This window comes from Macrotis lagotis, chromosome 2, assembly GCF_037893015.1.
Source record: "Macrotis lagotis isolate mMagLag1 chromosome 2, bilby.v1.9.chrom.fasta, whole genome shotgun sequence".
NCBI lineage: Eukaryota > Metazoa > Chordata > Mammalia > Peramelemorphia > Peramelidae > Macrotis > Macrotis lagotis.
The window spans coordinates 243118936-243138788 of NC_133659.1; the positions used below are offsets into that span (position 1 = coordinate 243118936).

Genomic DNA, 19853 nt, shown 5'->3' on the forward strand with positions numbered 1-19853 from the left:
GGGGTGGGAGAAGCAAAAGATAACAGACTAAGGAAGGAAAAGAACAGACAGAGGAAAGCCTGAAGTCGTTTAGTTGGTACAGCGGATAAAACCCTGGACCCAAAATGCAGACGAGCTGAGTTCGGGTCCCATCCCCTGCCTGTGACTCTTGGTTTGCAAGAAGAGGAGGGTGTACCTGTTGTTAAGTGCATTCCAAACCTTCGAAGGTTCGATTGTTGACTTTTTTGCAGAAAATGAATGCTGAAAATTATATTTTAATGTAATTGGGGAAAAGAGAGAGTTACCCATATGTAGTCATACTGGAATAAAAACAACTTAGCCATGTTGGAAAAAAAATAAATGGTGGTGACTATTCTTTTATTTAGAGTCAAGACAGGGGAGAGGGGGACGCACAGATGGAACGAGAGAAACCCGGGGTCGCCGAGACAATCGGCCAGGCCCAGGCCCAAGCCCGGACCCAGACCCAGATCCACGGCCGGGCCCCGACCTAGGCCCGGACCCAGGCCCCGGTCCAGGTCCAGTCCCGCACGCACAGGTTGCTTCCCCTCCTCGCCATTGCCATTGATTGAATCTGTTGAGCCGGGACAGTTTGTGGTGGGCTTGTGGGTTTGGGAATAACTCTAGGTTAAAAAGAGAAGGAGAGAGGGAAGGATAACGGAGATAATTAATAAAGAACAGAAATTAGATACACTGAGACAAAAACCTCACCTCCGGCAAAGGCACCGCTGGGATTCGAACCCAGGATCTCCTGTTTACTAGACAGGCGCTTTAACCAACTAAGCCACGGCGCCAGGTACTGAAAAATGTTTTCTAGAAATTCCCTACAAAGGATTGGGGTTTGCTAACCAGTTGTTGCTTTTCCACGGGTCCTGACGCGCGGAGACCCCGGGGCGCCTGCGGCCCGGGCCCTCGCCCTTCGCTGCCCGGGCCCTCGCCGTTCGCGGCCCTGGCCCGCGCTTCCGCTCCCCTTCACCCCTCCAAAACGGCGGTTTAACCCTTCCCGGTCCTCCAGGGTGACAACAGGAAGGGGGCTCTGCCCGAGGCCTGGCATCCCGGGGCCCAAGGGTCACGGGGGGAGGCTGGGGGCAGACTTCTGGTTCCAGGGGCCAGCAGCGCCGGGAAAAGAAAAACGCGTAGTCGGCAGGATTCGAACCTGCGCGGGGAGACCCCAATGGATTTCTAGTCCATCGCCTTAACCACTCGGCCACGACTACCATAGCCTCGCCGTCCTCTCCCCTGCCTTTCTGAGGCTTCTCCGTTAGCCCGCCGCCGACGAGTCCGGGGCCGCCCGGCCCCCGCCGCCCACCCGCGGCCCCCTTCTTCCCAGCCGCGGGCTGCGTGCGCATTTCGCGAGCTCTCCGTTCCACGGCCCTCCCCGCCACGCGGAGCCTGTCCGGGTCGGAAACCACGCAGGGTCGGTGGGGTGAATGCTTCCTTGCTGGGGGCGAGGAGGAGCTTTTGGAAAAGAGACGCAGTTTGACCAAACTCGAGACAAACGTTCTGTGGACAAAAGTCCAACTTGACACCGTAAAAGAAACGGAATGGCCCGTACGGGGATCGAACCCGCGACCTTGGCGTTATTAGCACCACGCTCTAACCAACTGAGCTAACCGGCCCACGGAGAGACGCCGTGCCGAATACTGTATTTGATACCATCGCAGCGTGATGCAATCTGAGAGCCAGCGCTCGGGCCGGCCGCTCGGGACTCCCTGCGGCGCGAAGACTAGAGACCACGGGGCTCCTGGCCGCGGAGCCCGAGGGGCGGCCGGTGACTGCCCGGCCCCGGCCCGGCCCCGGCCCCGGCCCCGGCCCCGGCCCCGGCCCGCCCGGCCCGCCTGCGCGCCCGTCTGCCTTCTCCCGGGCCCCTGGCAGGCGGCGCCACGGACGCCTCGGGTCACGCGCGGCGGGGCGCGGCCCGGCTCGGCGGCCCTCTCCTCCCACTGGTGTCTTTGTCTCCCGTTACCCGGGCTCCGGGTGCGCATCCGCCATCACACGAGGGCCCCCTCCCCTCCCCTCCCCTCCCCCTCCTGCCTCTTCAGCATCTGCACGCGGCGGAAAGCCCGGGAGAGGGTCGTGGCACACCGACGGGGATGGCACGGGGGCAGGCGGTCCTCAGTGCGCCGCGGGGGGCCCTTCTGTCCTCTCCCCCATTCCCAACACCCACATTGCGGAGGGAAATGAAGTCACGGCGACTAATTGTCAACAGACGGTTTCCTGGAAACAGAACCAGCCAAAACATTCTATGTCACGGATCGGGGGAAATGAGACCCCCTTCGTGGGAAAGAAAAAGGCAAAGAAACACATTGCACCGAATCATCTGAGAGGGGCTCGGCCAGCACCTGGATGTGAACCTTTCGTTCCGTTTCCTCTATTTCTTCTGCACATTGGCCTCCTAATCAAACCCTCTAATTTCAGACCTTTCTGTGAGTTTCTTTCCTACACACAGCTGCTGTCTTCCCCTCATTCTTTGAAATCGCCTATCTTTGCTAGAGTTTGCCATGCCCTTCAAGCTGGCATGCTCTCCTCCCTTTCACGGCCAAACACCTTTTTTAAAAATGCCGTATATATCTGTACTTGCCTCACTTCCTCCTCAATCCTTTGCAATCTGGCTTTTCAAGTCATCTCTTAAATGCAATTTCTCTCTTCCAAGCAAAGATCTAGTTTAGTTCTCACATTTTATGACACTTTCAGTCTTCATATTTTCTCCACAGCCTTTGACTCTACTCCTGAACACCTATCTGATAGTTCCTTCTCAATGTCTTTTGCTGGTTCCCTTTCCATTATCACTCTTCTAAGTAGGTCTCCCTATCTCAACACTCCCCATTCCTCACATTAGAAGCTGTGATATTTCTAAATAGGTATGTGTCCCTTAACCATCTAATTCACCCCCCTCCCCCCAGTAGTTCACAATTGCCTCAAGGTTACAGATTAACTCTTACCTTTCTAGGCCTCTTCCTATAGCTCCCCAGTAACTGGGGAACCAGTATCTTTGGTTCCCCAAGTTTGTAAGACTTACTCAAACACCATCCTCTCCACAAGCTGCCTTTCTTAATATTATGAAGACCAAAACCTCCTATTTTCACTTTTTAAAACTTTCCCCCCCCCTCAATATTTGTTTCCCCTCTTTAGTTGATTCTTCCACAACATAACTAAGCTGGAAATGTGTTGAACATGATTGCACATGTATAACCTAAATCAGATTACTGGAGCCATGGAAAGGGGGGAAAGAGAAGGGAGGGAAGTAGAAAAATGTAGAACTCAAAAGCATACAAAAAGATGTTGAAAACTATTTTTGCATGTAATTGGAAAAATAACATTCCAGAAGCCTTTCCTAATGACCCAGCTCCTAGTATCCATCCTTTCCAAATAACTGCTTTGCACACAACCTTAATATGCTATTTTAAAATTTATTTTTAATTTACGGATTAAGACAAGAATCTCCATAATTAATGATTGCATGGGAAACTGTAAATTCATTATGTACAACTTGCTATTCCTTTTAAATGTCATGTAAATTTTCTCCCTTTCTTCCCTTCTATTCTACAAATGGCTACCATTAGACATAAACGTATATATATATATATGGATATGTATAATATGTATATTATATATAATGTCCCTTATAGTCAATTTGGCTATAATAGTTTATGATTTACTCAAAGTAGTTCTTAAAAGAGTATTGCTGTTACTATATACAATGTCCTTGGTTCTGCTCATTTAGATCATTTCATGCAAGTCTATCCATGTTTTCTAATGTCAAGCTCATTTCTTATAATAGCACATCACAATCATATACAACTTATTCAGTCATTCCCCAATTAAGGGACCTCTCACCACAATGAGAGCTGCTATATTTTACAATATATGGTTCATAATATTGCTTTATGTACCTGCTGCTGAGGTGAGGAGGAAGTTTCATTTTTATGTTTCGCACTGAGCAAAGATACACAGACACAATATCTGTCATTCAGACCAATCCCTAAACATGAAGGCTCAGCTCTGAGGCATGTCCTCTGTGTTTTCTCTCCTAACTTTCCTAGAGGGGCATTTTGCTAGGTGCTTTACTATTATCACTCTAGCTAGCATTAGACTTCTTTGTGAACAAGCCTTTCCTCCATAGTATAGATTTAAGTTCTTCATCTGTCTCATACTTGTATTCTCCATACCAAGCACAGTGAGTTTTGAAGTCACTTAAAAGTTGGCTGACTGAATTGATGTGAGCAGAACTAGCTGTGCTGGAGGTACGAAGGCCTCCTTCCCAGCCTGGTCTTACATCCAAGCATTGCCCCACCCCACCCCAGTACATGCTCAGAAACAACACCATGAGTCTCAAATGAGGCAACTTTGAGCTTTATTCAAGAGAAAGTGCTTGCTGTGCTCTCCTAGTCACCACAAGAAGATATGTGCTGCTCTTCCCATCCCAGACACAGAGCAGAAGAATAAGGCAGCAAAATGAGGTAAGGATGATAAATTAGAAGAGACCTGTGTGCTTTCTCTTCTTCAACAAATCTGGAGTCAAATTGGAATCTGGTTGAAGTAAATGAGATAGATTCATGGAGAACCAGGGATCTAAAAGCCTACATTCAAGTTAAGAAGAGTGGGGTACACTTAAGCCTGTCAGGTGGCAGGAGGAAGTGGTATTCAGTATGGTTAGAGAGAGCAGTCCCAGTTATCCAGGGAAATAATAAATGCTTGTTGATTGATAGAAAGCCATCCACTGAATTACAATAGAGTTGCTCTCTGTACTGTTTAAGTCTTCTCACTGAATGAAATCAGATCCTGAAGTACTGCTGTGAGGAATGATCCCTGGTGTCTCAGGAACTTAAATTCTGGAGAGGTTCAGGGTCTCTCAGAGAAAGGCAGGAAAGATTGAGTCTGGGAACCATATGAGTCAAGATAGGAATCTCACCAAACTGGAACCGATGTAACTGAGGAGGTTCTAAGAAGAGAAGGGGGGGGTTAATTCTCATACTTCAATCCCCCTTTTTGTCTTTTATATCCCAGATCATCCCCTTCTATCCCTTGGGACTCCAGCATATAGCCCCCTGATCACTTTCCATTCCCCTTTTTGTTAGGGACCTTAGTGTCTGAATCATCTTCTGCCCTTACCTAATGGCATGACTCTGGTAGGTTTCCTTACAAGTTCAAAAGAAAGAACAATAGGTCGGAGGACAGCAGAGCTGGCACAGAGCATACGAAGATAGAGCATCAAGGAATCATCTGTTGTTCCAGTGAACTACAGGAAGACATAAGCTGGTCATTCAGTTCCAGGACATTAAAATTCCAGGTTACTTCATTGCCACCAAACCCCCACCCTGCTCTAAAATGCTCCCCTTCCACTGGGATCCAGATTCTCCAGAAGTCTGACCTCAGGCTGGGCCCCAGCTCTGGTAAAGTGCAGGGCAACTCTTCCAGGTACCCTGACCAGCTCCATCAGGGAAAACCACTCAGTAGGACCCAGGCCCAGGGCTACTGCCACCTGCTGGTTGGTGCAGGTCACTACAGCTTCTGCAGTTCCATCTTCAACCAGGAGTCTGGGGGAATCGGGGTTTCCAGTTAGAAAGGATCTTAAAGATCAAATGGTTCAATCTCTTACAGGAAAAGAAAGTGAGGCCAAATGAGGTGAAGTGACTGGCCAAAGGTTCCCCGGCTGCTAAAGAGAAAAGTCGAGATTCAAAAGTGGCTTTTGGCAGTGATTGTGTGTTAAAAGTGGGAGTGGTATAGGGTTAGGGGATGGGGATGGGAGGAGAAGAGAGTAGTATTAATGGTATGATGTGGAGTTATTAAAGAAGAAAAAGGGTTATCATGAAATGACAAACATTTACTCTCAGGGACTTAAGCTACTTCTGTAGCCCAAGTCCCCTTCTCTTTGTCCAAATGCTCAACCTTGGGGCAGCTAGGCCCTGGAGTCAGCACTGCCTGAGTTCAAATCTGACCTCAGATACTTAATTACCTAGCTGTGTGGCCTTGGGCAAGCCACTTAACCCCATTGCCTAGCAAAAAATAAAAAAAAAATAAAAAAAAATTGACTAATTCAAATGCTCAACTTTCTTCTTACCTGATGTTAGCTTGGCTCACAGATGCCTTTGTAGGACAAGGAGGGCCCTGTCGATTACACTGTCCCTAAGAGGAAGAAAATGGATCAAAAATTCTTGTTTCACCATGTTTACCCCAATGCCTAATATTTTCCACCTACCTAGGTCAATATCCCAACCCTTTTTCTCCTTGTATTCCCTTCCCATAGTGAATGTACTGTACTGTGTTTCTTCCACTTTCAGTACAGGCTTGCCAGAAAGAACAGGGAAGTACTGAGTCTTGACTCAAGAACAGATATTACCAATCTCACAACCCACAATTGTTATTACCACTTAGCCCTAGGATCTCGGGCAACATGCAGAACACTCTTTCTTGGACAGGAGCACCCACAAACAAGCAAATTCACCCAGTTCACTACACTCTGCAAAAGACCCATCTAGACAGCTCTGTCCTTAAGGGGTCTCACTCACTCTCCTGTCAACCCATCCCACTCCTTGATTTTATAGGATACTTTACAGAAAACTACAGAATGAGAGCCTATTTGCTTTCTTAGAGCTACTGATTGGAACTGCTCCCTTCCCACCCACAACATAAACATCCTACCTCTCCAGTTGTAGTGAAAGTCCCTTCTAGCTCTGCATTTCTATTTTATAACTGGTTTTACCTGCATACAGATACTGGTACAGTGTGCACAGATCCAAAGGAGCTGAATACTAAGGACAGATACTACATGACAGGAAGCACTGGCCCGAGTCGTTTCTGGGGAATTCCCCTGTAGTTCTGCCAGGTAGATGTGGGGCAAGTTAGAGCTAAGGAGGAAACATAGTAAAGTTAAAGAAGATAAGAACAACAGAGTAGGGGTAGAAGGAAAGAGGAAGGGAGCAGGAGAAATAAGGTGGGGAACAGATTGGTAGGGAAGTGGGAACCTGGCTAAGGCAGGTCAAAGAAAATACAAGGGGAATACAGAGTCATTTGTTGGGATATAGTAGAAAGCTGTGCATAGGGAAAAAGCCAGTTCTAAGGGTAATTATTCTCCAAGAAATGTCTTTCTACTCACTCTTACAGGACCTTGGTCTTGAGTAGCTGTCAAATAATCCTTTGTCTTCCTAAAATTTCACTTCCAACTTCAGTGAATGTTAACTTAAGAAGGGAAGCAGGGGGACAAGCTAGGTGGTGCAGTGGTAGAGCACTGGCCCTAGAGCCAGGAGGATCTCAGTTCAAATCTGGCCTGAGACATTTAATAATTACCTAGTTATGTGACTCTGGACAAGTCACTTAACTTTACTGCCTTGCCAAAAAAAAAAAAAGAGAAGCAGGAAGTTTGATCTAAATTTATATGATTGTGGAGAAAGTTGGAGATTTAATTTAATAGGAGTAATTTGCATAAAAGAATAAAAGAGTATGAAGGATTCAAGAAGAGGTGGAAGAAGTTGATAAATATAGGGAAAGAACAAGTGGCCTGAAGAATGACTCTTCCCTTCTCCAAGTTTATCAGGGTGAATGAAGTACTTGGTCCTTAAGAAAACAAAAGGGCTTCAATGTAAAAATAAAGAAAAGATATTTAAAGGATCTGAAAAGGCAAAGGTGAACCCTGGTCATCGACAGGAGAGAGAACATGGAGGAATGTGATGAAGAAAATAAAAGGAAGAACACCTGGAACAATTAGGAGGTTCCTTCAGAAGAAGAGAGGACTAAACCCTCAGAAGAAATGGCAACTGCTTGTTCTCCAGAGGCATGACAACATAAATCTAAGAGAAAATCAAGCAAGATGGCAACCTAATGCAACCTTAGGTTGCACTGAAGCAGAAGGTCTAGAACTGCTGTACTTTGATCTGGTCAGACCTGAAAGTCTGAAAAAGGTCTAGAGCAGGGAAAACCAGATAGTGGAGGATTTCAAAATCATGTTATATAAGGACTGGCTAAAGGAAATAGGGATATTAATCTGGAAAAGACAGAGCTGTTAAATATAGAAGTGTTAATATGGAAAAATGGCTGTCACAGAGAAGAGAGAGTAAATGTGACTTGGTTCCCAAGGATATAATCAGGAGTAATTGGGGGGGGTGTTACAAAAGGGTCTCTTTAGGCTTAATGTAAGGAAAAACTTCCTAATAATAAAGGTTAGTCACACAAAAGAAGATCATACCATCATTAGGGACATTGTCAAGCAGAAGTTAGACTAGGTAACTTTAAGAATCTCAGATTCTTTAATCACTAACATCTAACCATGTTACCTCAGAAAAACATGTCAGTGATAATTCAAGAATATATCTATTTTAGAACCAGAAGCTTCTCCAAATGAAAAGGAATGGTAGAATGTTATTTCATAATGCTTCATAATGCATGGATCCTTAAGGATTTACAAAGTTATTTCTTCACTCACCTGAGTAGGTCCAATATTACAATAATTCCCATCTTGCAGAAGAAACAGAGATACAAAGGATAACTAACTTGCCTAGGGCTTCAAATGACTCACAATGCTCTTTTCTTTGGTCTTAGGGAAATCCTGAGACCTGAGCTGAGGCTGTACAGGGCTAGGCCTAGAGCAGGAGTACTGGGGAAAGGAAAGACCAGTCACTAACCTGACTGGAGCCTCAGCAGGGAAACAAAGGATTCTGAGGTAGCTGGAGGGCAGGAATCGACAATAAACATTTTGGAACCTGCATGTAAAGAAAGGGGATAGAAAGTGAGGGATCTGGAGGAGTAACCTTAGAACTTCCCACCACCCAGGAGAGACTGGGTTGACCCCAAGAGGAGAGTGGTTCAAAACATTGAGGTGGATGCAGGTATTATAACTAACCATCATCTCCTGGGGAAGAGGGAAAGAATAGGGACTGGCAGGACAACCTTCTGGACTCCAACACATTTAGCAGATTAGGGGCGGGGGGGGGGGGGGAAGTAAAATGTATCATACCAAGAGGGAATGGGAAAAGGGAAGGAGACTGGATCAAAATCCCCACCTGGAGACCTTTCTTTCTAACTGCTGGAAATAGACTCGGGTCCCTGGAAGCAGCCCCAGTGGTAAGGGTGGGTGTGGAGTCTCTATATAAACATCTATGGGAATTCGAGAAGCTAAATCAGCAGCATCCAAGGCCACGGTCAACTTCACCCCACGTTGAGGCATCAGGGAATTTCCTAGAGAAGTGAGGATATGGGGTCAGCACCCTGCCAGAACCTCATGCCCTCCCTGCCCCCAAATCTCCACCACCAGATGGGTTTTTCTCACCTTGCTGAGTTGTGCCTGAAAGTGGTACACACAGTGTCCTGGACAAAATTTCAGCAGAGAAGGACACAAATGAACCTGGAGAACTAAAGAGTTAGAAATATGAATTTAGAAGGGGGGCCTTCAAGGAGGCAGAAGAGACAGGATCAGGGGGCAGGAGAACCATCCAAGAATTCAGGCTGATCTGACTTACTGACCAAGGGGAAAGAAGAAGAAATTGGGCCCACCCAAGGAGGACAGGGATATAATGCTTACCTGCCACTGAGAATCTCTGTCAGGGAGGATTCAGAGAGTCCTGGGCCTATGCCCAAAACCCCTGGAATTCCCTGGGAGTTCCCAGGTTCCAGGATCCAGTCATCCTGGACAATGAGGCAGGATGTGTAGCCAGTCAACTCCAGGATCCGCTGGGAAAGAGGGGAGGAATCCCCCTCCTTTAACAGACTTGGGGACTGCTGGGAAATCAGGAGTTCAGAAAGGAAAAGGAATCAGAGTCTTTAGAATCTTGTGAAAAACTTAAAATAAACCAATTTGTTGGCTCCCATCTAGGGAGAGGACTAACATGTCCCCCTAGGTCTAGTCCCAATCCCTTTTGACAGTAGTACCCTTGTGTCAGATGTCTAAGTCACTCTGATCTATATGCCTGAGTCAGTTACTCATAGTTGCAGAATCACAGAAAGTAATCCCCCTTATTCCATCAATGAAGAAACAAACTCCTAAAGGTCAAATGATATGCTCAAGGCAACGAAGTCAGTAAAAGATAGGTCTAGGACTCAAACTTAGGTTTCCTGACTTTCAATATAGGGTATTTTCTGCAATATCATGACTGTCTTCTTTTCTTCCAACTTCACAAAGGCAAAATGTATGATAGGATGAGTAACTCACAGAGGGATCAGGGATGATGAGCCTATACTGCTGCCCCGGGTGCAGGAACTCAAACCATCGAATAGATGGGCCCAAGAAGAGGAGAAAAACCTAAGAAAAACAAGTTCAAGAAGCTTGAGTCCTTGTGAGAGTAAAGGAAAACAGGAAGCTTAAGGATGTTTTGAGAACTTTATCTTACCTTCTGATCCTGGCTCTCATCCCCAAGGGGCTCTGGAAAACTCCAGCCATCCCCATCTTTTCTCTGGACCCCACCTAGCCAGGTACCTGATACATGGAAGCTAAGAGTGTGCTTAGAAGGTAAAGGACAAGCTCCCTGAGAAGACTGATAGTTCCGCTTCATCAGACACTCCTTATGGGTCACTAGCAATAGCCGACTCTGCCCTTTAGGGAGTGCTTTGGGGAATTTTGCCTGAGGAGGTCCCTGGGTGGAAGGATGACCACTGCATGGACCGGGAATGGGCAGGATTAAAGCATCATCCAGGGAAAAGATAACATAGATGCTAGAGGGAGAAAAGGGATGACAATGTTTCTTAGATCCCTGGTTCCCTCCCCTGCCTCCTCTCCAGCTTGCTTCTGAAGCTGAACTTGGAAGGAGGTACTGACTTGGTGCGACGCTCCTGGATGAACTCTGGCATTCCCAGCTCCTTCCAGGAAGGAAAATTACTCTTCACTTCTCGCTCTACCACCAGTTGGAATTGTTCCACCCGCACCAGGGAGCCTGTGTGAACAAGTACAAGTTAAATATACTCATATTTAACAACAAAATCAATGGAATAAGGAATTATCCTAACAGCTCAATTGAACAATGACAAAGACCTTAACAGGCATTTTTTTTAGTTTGTTTTTTTTTTTTGCAAGGCAATGAGGTTAAGAGGCCACACAGCTAGGTAATTATTAAGTGTCTAAGGCCAGATTTGAACTTAGGTAAGACCTGTTTAATTTTGGTTATTGTATCACTACATAAGCACATAGAAAATGATCATTTACTGATATTTTTAATGACAATTCCCCTGTAAAATTCTTTACTGATAATGTGATAATTAAAGGCATCTTCAATTATTAGGATTTGCAGCTATAACAAAAGAATAATAGTGTAATAATAATGTAATTCACTGTGAAAGTGAATGCCAATAACTGAAGAATGAACAAGATGTCATAATTTGGTGTAATGATATATTACTATACTATAAGAAACAATCAGTATTAGGAATTCAGGGAAGCTTGGGAAGATTTTAATGACCTGATACAAGGATGTAAAAACCAGGAAAATAATTTATCCGATATCTATAATTTAAATTAAAAGAACACCACACTGACATTTGAAGGTCAACATTGTGAAATTAAAATTTTCTTTGTAAAAGTGAAGAATATAGGGGTGTAGATCATTACAGATATCAGATTTTTTCAATGTGTTAGTTTTGTATTATAAAGGGATGATTCTTTGGGATAAGACTAGGAGAAAGATATTGGAAAATAAAGAATATAAACATAAAAGATATTAATATAGGTTTTTTAAAAGATGCATTTGTTAGTCAAGGAGCAGTATGGGGTCATTGTAAGTACATACAGGAGCAGCTAGGTGGCATAGTGGACAGAACACTGGTCTTGGAATCAGGAGGCCCCAAGTTCAAATCCAACCTCAGATACTTAATTACCTAGCTGTGTGACTTTGGGCAAATCACCTAACCCCAAATTGCCTTGCCAAAAAAAAAAAGTACATACAAGGATAAATGATCAAAGGATATTAACAGGCAGTCTTCAGATGAAGAAATCAAAGCTATCTATAGGTATAAGAGTTCCAAATCCCTTTTGATTAGAGAAGTGCAGATTTAAACAATTCCTACATATCACATCATATACCTATCAGATTGGCTAATATGACAAAAAAGAAAAATGATTGCTATTGGGAGAAGATGAGAGGAAAATTAGATCATTAATGCACTGTAGGTAGAACTATTAATTGATCCAACCAGTCATTTGCAAACAAGCATCTGGAGGACAAACTACCATAGAAGGAATCCTAACCTTCTTTCACTGGAACATTGCAATGCACATCTTCTAATGACTATAGCAAATACATCTGGCAATCTTCTCTCATTTATAGAGGGTCAAATTGTATATCTCAAGGAAATTTTCTATGATTTTATAATCTGTTTGGGAGGCTCCAGTTGGAGGAGAGCCTTTAAATGTTTTTATAAATGAAAAAAAGTCAAGAAATAAGCATATTCTCTGCCTTTGTCAGCCAACTTTATTACTGTCTAAATATGATGGCTGATGGAGGAAAATGGTTGTACACATATTTGTAAATCTTTTCTATTTGCTTTCCATACTCCAGTTTCATTCTTAAACATTTCTGAGTTAAATTCTTGGGAAGCAAAATTCTATTTGAGTGCTTGGGGAGTCAAGAAAACCTGGGTACCTTCAAGTACTATTGACACTAGCTCTGTGGTCATAGACAAGTTTAGGAGGGGATTGAACTAAATGACCTTCCAATCTATTTGTCATTTCTTCTAGTTCTAAATCTATGATAGCTATTTCAGCAATTTCTATTAACTTGTTTTTTCATTTAAGGTTTCTTGCTATTTTTTGAGACAATACTATTTGTAAGTTTTCCTCATTATCCTCCTTTTCATCATTCTTTTTTTTATAAACCAGTATTTCCTCCTTCAGTTAGTTCTCCGTATGGCAATGAAAGCAAGTTTTGCTTTTTAACATTACCATTTTTGGTCTTGTGCAACTGATTTACATCAATTGAACTTCTTTAGGAAGTGGTAATACTCTGCGAATGTATGTCCTTTTACACATTTCCAACTTTTTGGTATCAAGTTTATTTAAATAGACCATGTTGGAATTCTTAATTATAAAACCTTATTTTTTCACTTTTGACATTTTCCCTAATTTAGCATTGATCTTAATCTTTGCTCTAACAAACTGATTATCTGGAAATAACTTTTACATTAATAATCAGTCATTGCAGTTGATTAATTCATTTTGGGTGGTATTATCAAGGTGCTTGCAATGCCTACTGACTTAAGTACTTATGATCTGTATAGTCTATACATCTATATATCTATGTAAACCTTTGGATGTCTTTGCTGCTTTATTTTCTTATTCTGAACTCAAATTTCTAAGAAAGAGCATTTCCATATATAGATGTAGCAGAACCCAAAAAAATGATTCTGAAAAAAAACTGGGAATCTTCCTTCATAATGTTTTTTAAAATTCTACATGTTACTTTCAATGTCCTGCATTTGCTTCTAGACTCTTCTATACATTAAAAAAAATGTCATGACCATCATTGTTGGAATATCCCTAATGGCTTAATAACTCTCCCAAGACATCCCCACCCCATAAACTAAAATCCCAAGAGAAAAAACTCATAATGAATATACATAATCAAAGAAAACAAATTCACAGATTAAATGGCTGTGTATGTGTGGATAGAGAGATGAGAAGAATGAGAATCTACATCTTGTCAAGTATCATACTTTATCAGAGGTCCTCTGAAGATGGTTTTTCAATATCTTGATCAGTTTTTAAGTCTTTTAGAGTTTTCGTTATAATGATGATGTCCTTGTATAAAATGTTCTGCTCACTTCACACTACCTAGGATTCTCTGAAATCTCCTTTCATAATTTCTATATTTCTTTTTTGTGCTTTGTTTTAAGGCAATGAGGTTAAGTGACTTGCCCAAGGTCACATAGCTAGGTAATTATTAAGCATCTGAGACTGGATTTGGATTTGAACTCAGGTCCTCCTGACTCCAGGGCTGGTGCTCTATCTACTTTGCCACCTAGCTGCCCCTCATAATTTCTTAAGATGAAGATTCCATTACATTCATCTATCATAATTTGTTCAATCATTCCCCAAATGCCTAAGAGGCAATGTTGGGCATCTCATGCAGTTGAATTCTTTTGTTTTTTCCCTTTCTCCCAATTTCAGGATCAAGAAGTTTGTTTTGCCTGTGACTATTTCTTCTCAGTATTTCATTAACTGCACCCTTTATTCTGCTTTATTCTCAATTGTTTCCATTAAATATGATGTAAGGGATGTATGTAATCTAAGAGATGTATGTAATCTCTTCTCACTCTTCTTTCTAAAATGAGTCTTTTCCTGCTTTTACCTTTCCTTAGCTTTCTCCTATTAAAACCTTCAGGCAAGAACCAATCCTTACCCAGGACATGTTTTTCTCCTTCAGTATCTTTTGAAGACATTAAGGTTTTGGAAGCACACATACATCTTATTCTCCCCTTAAAATGTTGGCATTGGAGGATCTTGCACCCTTAAATTGCTTAATAAGTATCTTTCAAGGTTTTTCTAGATTATTCTACTATATGTCAAAGTTACTACCCAGTTCTGGTCTTTTTTGTCAGAAATGCTTGAAAGTCCTCATTAGATGGAAGATTCTTTTTTCTTTCTCCTAAAGGATTCATACTCAGTTTTTCAGGGTAAAGCTTTTATCTTTTGAATTTTAGCATATCTTATTCCAAGATCTTTCATTTACAATAAAAGCTGCCAGGTCTTGTGTGCCTATAGAGCCTTAGTACATGAACAATTTTTTTTTCTAGAAGCTTGTTAATATTTTTTAATTTAATGTAGCAATTTTGTATTTTTGGATACGACATTGATGGGGTTTTTCCTTTTGGGGTTTTTCTTTCTGGAGGTGACCTGAGGATTCTTTCTACTTTCAGCTCATTCTCTGGTTTTAATAGCTAAAACTTTTATGATTTTTTTGAAATCGAGCACTTGGGCATTTTTTATAACTCATGGTTTTCAAGGATTTCATCAATTCACTCTTATCTTGGTTACCATGTCAGTTTTTTTGTTTTGTTTTTTAAATATCAGATTTCTTACTTTTTTTTTTCTCAATTTCTTTAGTTTGTCCTGATATTTTTTGCTATCTCATAAAAGTCCCTGATTCTTGTTTGGTCTAATCTAGTTTTAAAAAGTTCATTTCTTGGATAAGGTTTACCAATTTCTCTTTAGACTAACAATTTTCTTTCTAATTCTTTCTTCTAAGGTCTTTATTTCATTTTTTTTAAATGTCCTATTTAATTTCGTCAAGGTATTCATGTAGTCCTTGCAAAAAATCTTTTCCCTTTGGTTTCTAATTGACCTCTTGTAAAATTTTGGTTAAAAGTAGTTAGTGGGGGTGGCTAGGTGGCATAGTGGATAAAGCACCAGCCTTGGAGTACCTGGGTTCAAATCCGATCTCAGACACTTAATAATTACCTAGCTGTGTGGCCTGGAGCAAGCCACTTAACCCCATTTGCCTTGCAAAAAATAAAAAAACACAGTGTCATTTCTCAATGGATTTCTTGAACCCTATTAGGTCTGGCATAAATTTCGTGGGGTTTTTGTATTAAATCTGTGCAGGATGCCTAACCGGGCAAGTGCTTCTTTTGCTCTTAGTCTTGAGCCATCTTTTCCAATTTTTTTTCTTGCTTCTCTACTTCCAATTTTTGTATTGAAATACCAAAGAATTAAAGAGCATGTCAATTTGATTTGAAAAACCTTACCTAGTTATCTGTAGAATGTCTCTACCTTTTCAAATCATTTCAACAAAATGGCACATAACCTGCAATTATTTTTGTGGTAGTCTTTTTGTAATGTTCATCATGACTAACAACTAAATGTCTCGTTGCCTTTTAACACTTCAACTTAATTTGCTTGTCCAAGGAAGACTGGTAAGCCTAGCTCCTTTGCATTTGGGTTCCACTTCTAACACAAAATCAAGAGTGATATGAGTCAGCCATGCCAGTAGCTAATTCTGGATATAGAGTAATGTTAAATTATGCTACTTCTGGCAGATTTGAGATGAAAATGCAAAGTGAATTATTAGTATTAATAATTTTCTCTGACATTACCTACTGACAGAGGTAATGAACTCAAGTTGCAGAATGAGATATACATTCTCAGACACATTCAATGTGGCAATTCATTTTGCTCAATTATGCATATTTCTTACAAAGATTTTATTTTTCTTTTTTTCTCAGCTGGGAGCAATAGGATAAAGAAGGAGAGAACAAGAGATAGAGGGTTGATGGTGGGTCATTAAAACATGTTTTTGAAACAATAGGAGAGAAAAGCTCAGGGACCAATAAAATGTACATAAGGATCCCGGTGAGTCAGATATTGACTTAGAAAAATCACATATTAACATAATCTGTATTGTGCTGTCTTTTTGTATATTTTGTTAAGTATTTCCCAAATTAAATTTTAATCAAGTTTGGGCTACATTTGAGTGCTGCCAGCTATAATACAGTCTAAAAGCATGTCTTTTGATCCTTCTCCTATATGTAATATTCAGTTTCATATACCTCTTTCTATTCTATTATCTTTATGTATGTGTGCATATAATACAAATGTGCATACATGCATGTATAGATATCTTTACATATATAGATAGTATATTACATAAAACAGCTAAATTATACTTGTATTATATATAATATAATTTGTACATTTATATAGGGCTATATTATATTAATATGTATTATAATACAATTCAATTAGTAATTATATTTATAAATATGCAGTAGAAATGTTCATTTTAGTTGTTATCTGTTAAGTTCAGGTTTTGAATGGGAAAAAAATTAAAGTTTATAAAAAATATAAACACTGTATAATTCTTAACTGTCTCCTATCCCCTTTTATACCAACGTGTTACCATAACTGCAAAGGCAGAAACAAGTCACATAACACTAAAGGTCAGTTTTTGTTCTCTGCTTCATGTGGTGTCCCTGCCAATCATTACCAACTGGTTATCATGCTCTTGGAAGAGTCTCTCTCTAAAGGAGCTGTGGAGTTTGAACAAAGTGAAAGGACTATTCCCTTTAATTTAGAAAAAAACATATCTTATTGTCTGATCTTGTCACCTCTTAGACTTCTCTTTATGATTTCTCTCTCATCACACCCAATTTGGATCAAGGTACAACATGGAAAAAAAGTAATGACTGACAGAGTGCTTTCTGTGGGGGGGGGGGAAGCAAGATGGGGGAAAATTGTAAAACTCAAATAATATCTTTAATAAAAATTAATTTAAAAAAAAAGTCTCTCTCTCTCTACACCTAGATTAGCTGGCCCTCAGAAAGCAAATAATTTGTCACTGGGACCATATTAGAAGTCTTCCCAGCTCAGTCAAACCTACCAGAGTTTTTACACTTTATTTATATTTTATTTTATGCTTTATTGAGAACCTAGGGTTCAAAGTTGTTGTTCAGTTGTTTTCCAGTTATGTCTAACTCTTTGTGATCCCATTTGGGGTTTTCTTGACAAAGATACTAAAATGGTTTGCCATTTCCTTTTCCAATGCACTTTATAGATGAGGCATTGAGTCAAACAGAGTGAACTGACTTGTACAGGGTTACATAGCTAGAAATAGCTAACACCCACCATTGCCCCATTTTACAGTAAATGGGGCCCAAAAAGGTAACACACAGCTGGTTAAGTGGTGGAGTACAACAGGAAATCAAATCTTATGACCTCCCAGTCTAACAACACCACTACACCAACTTTGTGTTTCTGTTCATTCTAAATTCAAATCAAAAAGACTCCAGATCCTCTATACTCCTGAAGATTAATAATTATGATAATGATGATGATAATAATAATAATAGCAGTTAATATTTATACAACACTATTTCAGGCATTTTACAGATATTTCATTTGATCCTTACAATAATCTTGGGAAGTAGGGTTTATTATCTCCATTTTATAGATGAGAAAACTGAGGCAAACAAGTTAAGTAACTTGCCCAGGATCACACAGGGTTTGAAGCAGGATTTGAATTAAGGTCGAATATCCAAATAAAGATTCTACTAACATATCAAATCTAGCCTTTTCTTCCCAATCCTTGCGCCTATTACTCTCCTCCTATATATAAGTTCTTCCCCAATCTAATATGTTCATATTCTAATTCCTTTCTATCTCCTAACATTGTCTTACAATCACCAAATCAAAAAATTCATACTTTAGGACTCTCCACTTGTCTCTAAACCCCAAGAGGTTTAGGAAAAGAAAATGGTTTCCTCTTCTTATTAATGAGTAATGTGGCATGCTTGAAGTTGCAATTTAGGCCAGAAACATCATTTTTTTCACTACCTGATATATTAGCCCTCCCATCCTAGTGAATCCCAGGTGCTGCTACTTCTCAACACACTGAATCTGAACACATCAACCTCCAGGTTTTATCTTAGCTCCTGTACCTATAAGCTGGGGGTCAATAAAAGCCTGAGAAGGCTTAGGCAAGAGCAGACAGGGTAGGGAACCACTTTGATCTCGAAGCTGCAGCCATCCCCGATGAGAAGAAGCCACCAGGACCCCCAGGAGTACCTGGGGGAGAAAAAGACAAAGCTGACCAAAGATAATAGGACTCTCTCCTCAATAGTAAAGAAAATAGACAAATGATGAGAGAACAAGGGCAGGGATAGAGCTCTCAGAAGGAATAATCTCACTTACCGGAAGTGGTTGGAAAACAGATGGTGATAAGCAGACCCAGGACCAGGCCAGACGGGAATTGAGCACACAACTTGTTAAGAAGGTAGCCTCAGGCAAAGGTAACAGAGTCACAGGGTCAAAAATAGCCCAGGCTCTATGCTGCCCATCCTCCTTGAGGGCAGCCAAAGCAGGAAAGGAGCATGGAGGTTGTAGCAGTGTGTACTGGATTGGAGAAAAAAGAGACAAGACTTTACTTCTCAAGAAACCCAGTCACCTAGACCTTAGATCTCAGCATTTTAACCCACCTATCCTGTATATCCTCATACCTCCTGGAGGGGACAGTAATGTGGATCCTCTAGGATTTCTTGATAAACATTTCGGATGGGTCTCCCAGGTGGGGCTAGAGCATCTAATGTGGGAGCCAGGAGCAACTCTCCGACTCCAGCAGTCCCAGAAGCTGAGCTTTGTTGCAGCTGACGGTGCCTCAGCAAATGAGGACATAGCCTTGGGCCAAGGAAGGAAGATTAGTTCCCTAACCCTCAAGTCACAGATATTCATCCCTCTTAGTGCCTGGCTTTCCCAGATTTCCTTTCTCTCCTCTTCCCCCCAACTATCCCTACCATTTCAAAACCCAGGCCTTGTCAGAGTCAAAAGCTTGTCCATGTCCCAAGGAAGGGGAGGCAGGGATGAAAGGAGAGGGAGAACTCGCATCATTTCTTTAACCCTCCCCCCTTCTTTCCTCTCACTTGCTAGTTATCTCCTCAAGAGCCTTGGCTGTCCACAGATAGAGGGGAAGTCCCAGACAACGTTCTAATAACAGCCGCAGATGCATGACAACCCCACAGAATGAGTGGGGAGACTGCTTTGGAGATTCCTGCTGAGAAAAGCCCCGAAGCCAAACAGTCCCTCGGAGGCAGGGGGCAAGCATGGGAGCTCTACCCACTGACTGGAAGAAGTGAACATCTTGGAGCTGGTGGAAAGAAATGAAGACAGTTATATAGTTCTTAACCTCCCAAACTCAATGGGAAAAAAATCTCCTGAAAGGAGATATATATCACATAAGGCTATTCCAACTGTCACTCTACAATATATCTAAATATCAAACTCCACCATAAAATTATGAAACAGTGGAAATAATATTCTAGTTAGGAGTCAGAGAATTTGCGTTCAAATCCTGGTTCTGCCACTTACAACCTGGGTAATAACTCTGCAAGTCACTTAATAACCTGGGCCTCAGTTTCCTTGGATGTAAATTGAGGGAATTGATCTATGGTTA

General features: G+C 41.6%; 1 protein-coding gene, 1 long non-coding RNA gene and 3 other non-coding genes across 9 annotated transcripts in view; all 5 read right to left on the reverse strand.

Annotated features, from left to right (window-relative positions):
- Positions 1-336: 336 nt before the first annotated feature.
- LOC141514609 (uncharacterized) lies at positions 337-1829 on the reverse strand. Its single transcript, XR_012476067.1, has 2 exons — positions 1154-1829; positions 337-620 (listed from the first exon to the last, which is right to left on the reverse strand). It is a non-coding gene; the product is annotated as an uncharacterized LOC141514609 (long non-coding RNA).
- On the reverse strand, positions 718-791 carry TRNAT-AGU (transfer RNA threonine (anticodon AGU)). The gene has a single exon. It is a non-coding gene; the product is annotated as a tRNA-Thr (tRNA).
- TRNAS-AGA (transfer RNA serine (anticodon AGA)) lies at positions 1133-1214 on the reverse strand. The gene has a single exon. It is a non-coding gene; the product is annotated as a tRNA-Ser (tRNA).
- On the reverse strand, positions 1543-1616 carry TRNAI-AAU (transfer RNA isoleucine (anticodon AAU)). The gene has a single exon. It is a non-coding gene; the product is annotated as a tRNA-Ile (tRNA).
- A 2505-nt stretch (positions 1830-4334) lies between the features above and the next one.
- Positions 4335-19853, reverse strand: part of CTC1 (CST telomere replication complex component 1) — a 32969-nt gene continuing 17450 nt past the window's right edge. For 2 of the 5 annotated variants that reach the window (XM_074225568.1, XM_074225571.1), the window contains 16 exons: positions 19324-19547; positions 18904-19081; positions 18599-18799; positions 18346-18472; positions 10742-10856; positions 10317-10638; positions 10139-10228; positions 9512-9708; positions 9260-9342; positions 8994-9168; positions 8616-8693; positions 6701-6845; positions 6059-6123; positions 5369-5534; positions 5110-5236; positions 4335-4939 (listed from right to left, as the gene is read on the reverse strand). In XM_074225568.1, coding sequence (XP_074081669.1) covers positions 4815-4939; positions 5110-5236; positions 5369-5534; positions 6059-6123; positions 6701-6845; positions 8616-8693; positions 8994-9168; positions 9260-9342; positions 9512-9708; positions 10139-10228; positions 10317-10638; positions 10742-10856; positions 18346-18472; positions 18599-18799; positions 18904-19081; positions 19324-19547 — 2418 coding nt within the window. In that variant the 3' untranslated portion in view covers positions 4335-4814. The other 3 variants (XM_074225569.1, XM_074225570.1, XM_074225572.1) reach the window with 3 other exon arrangements.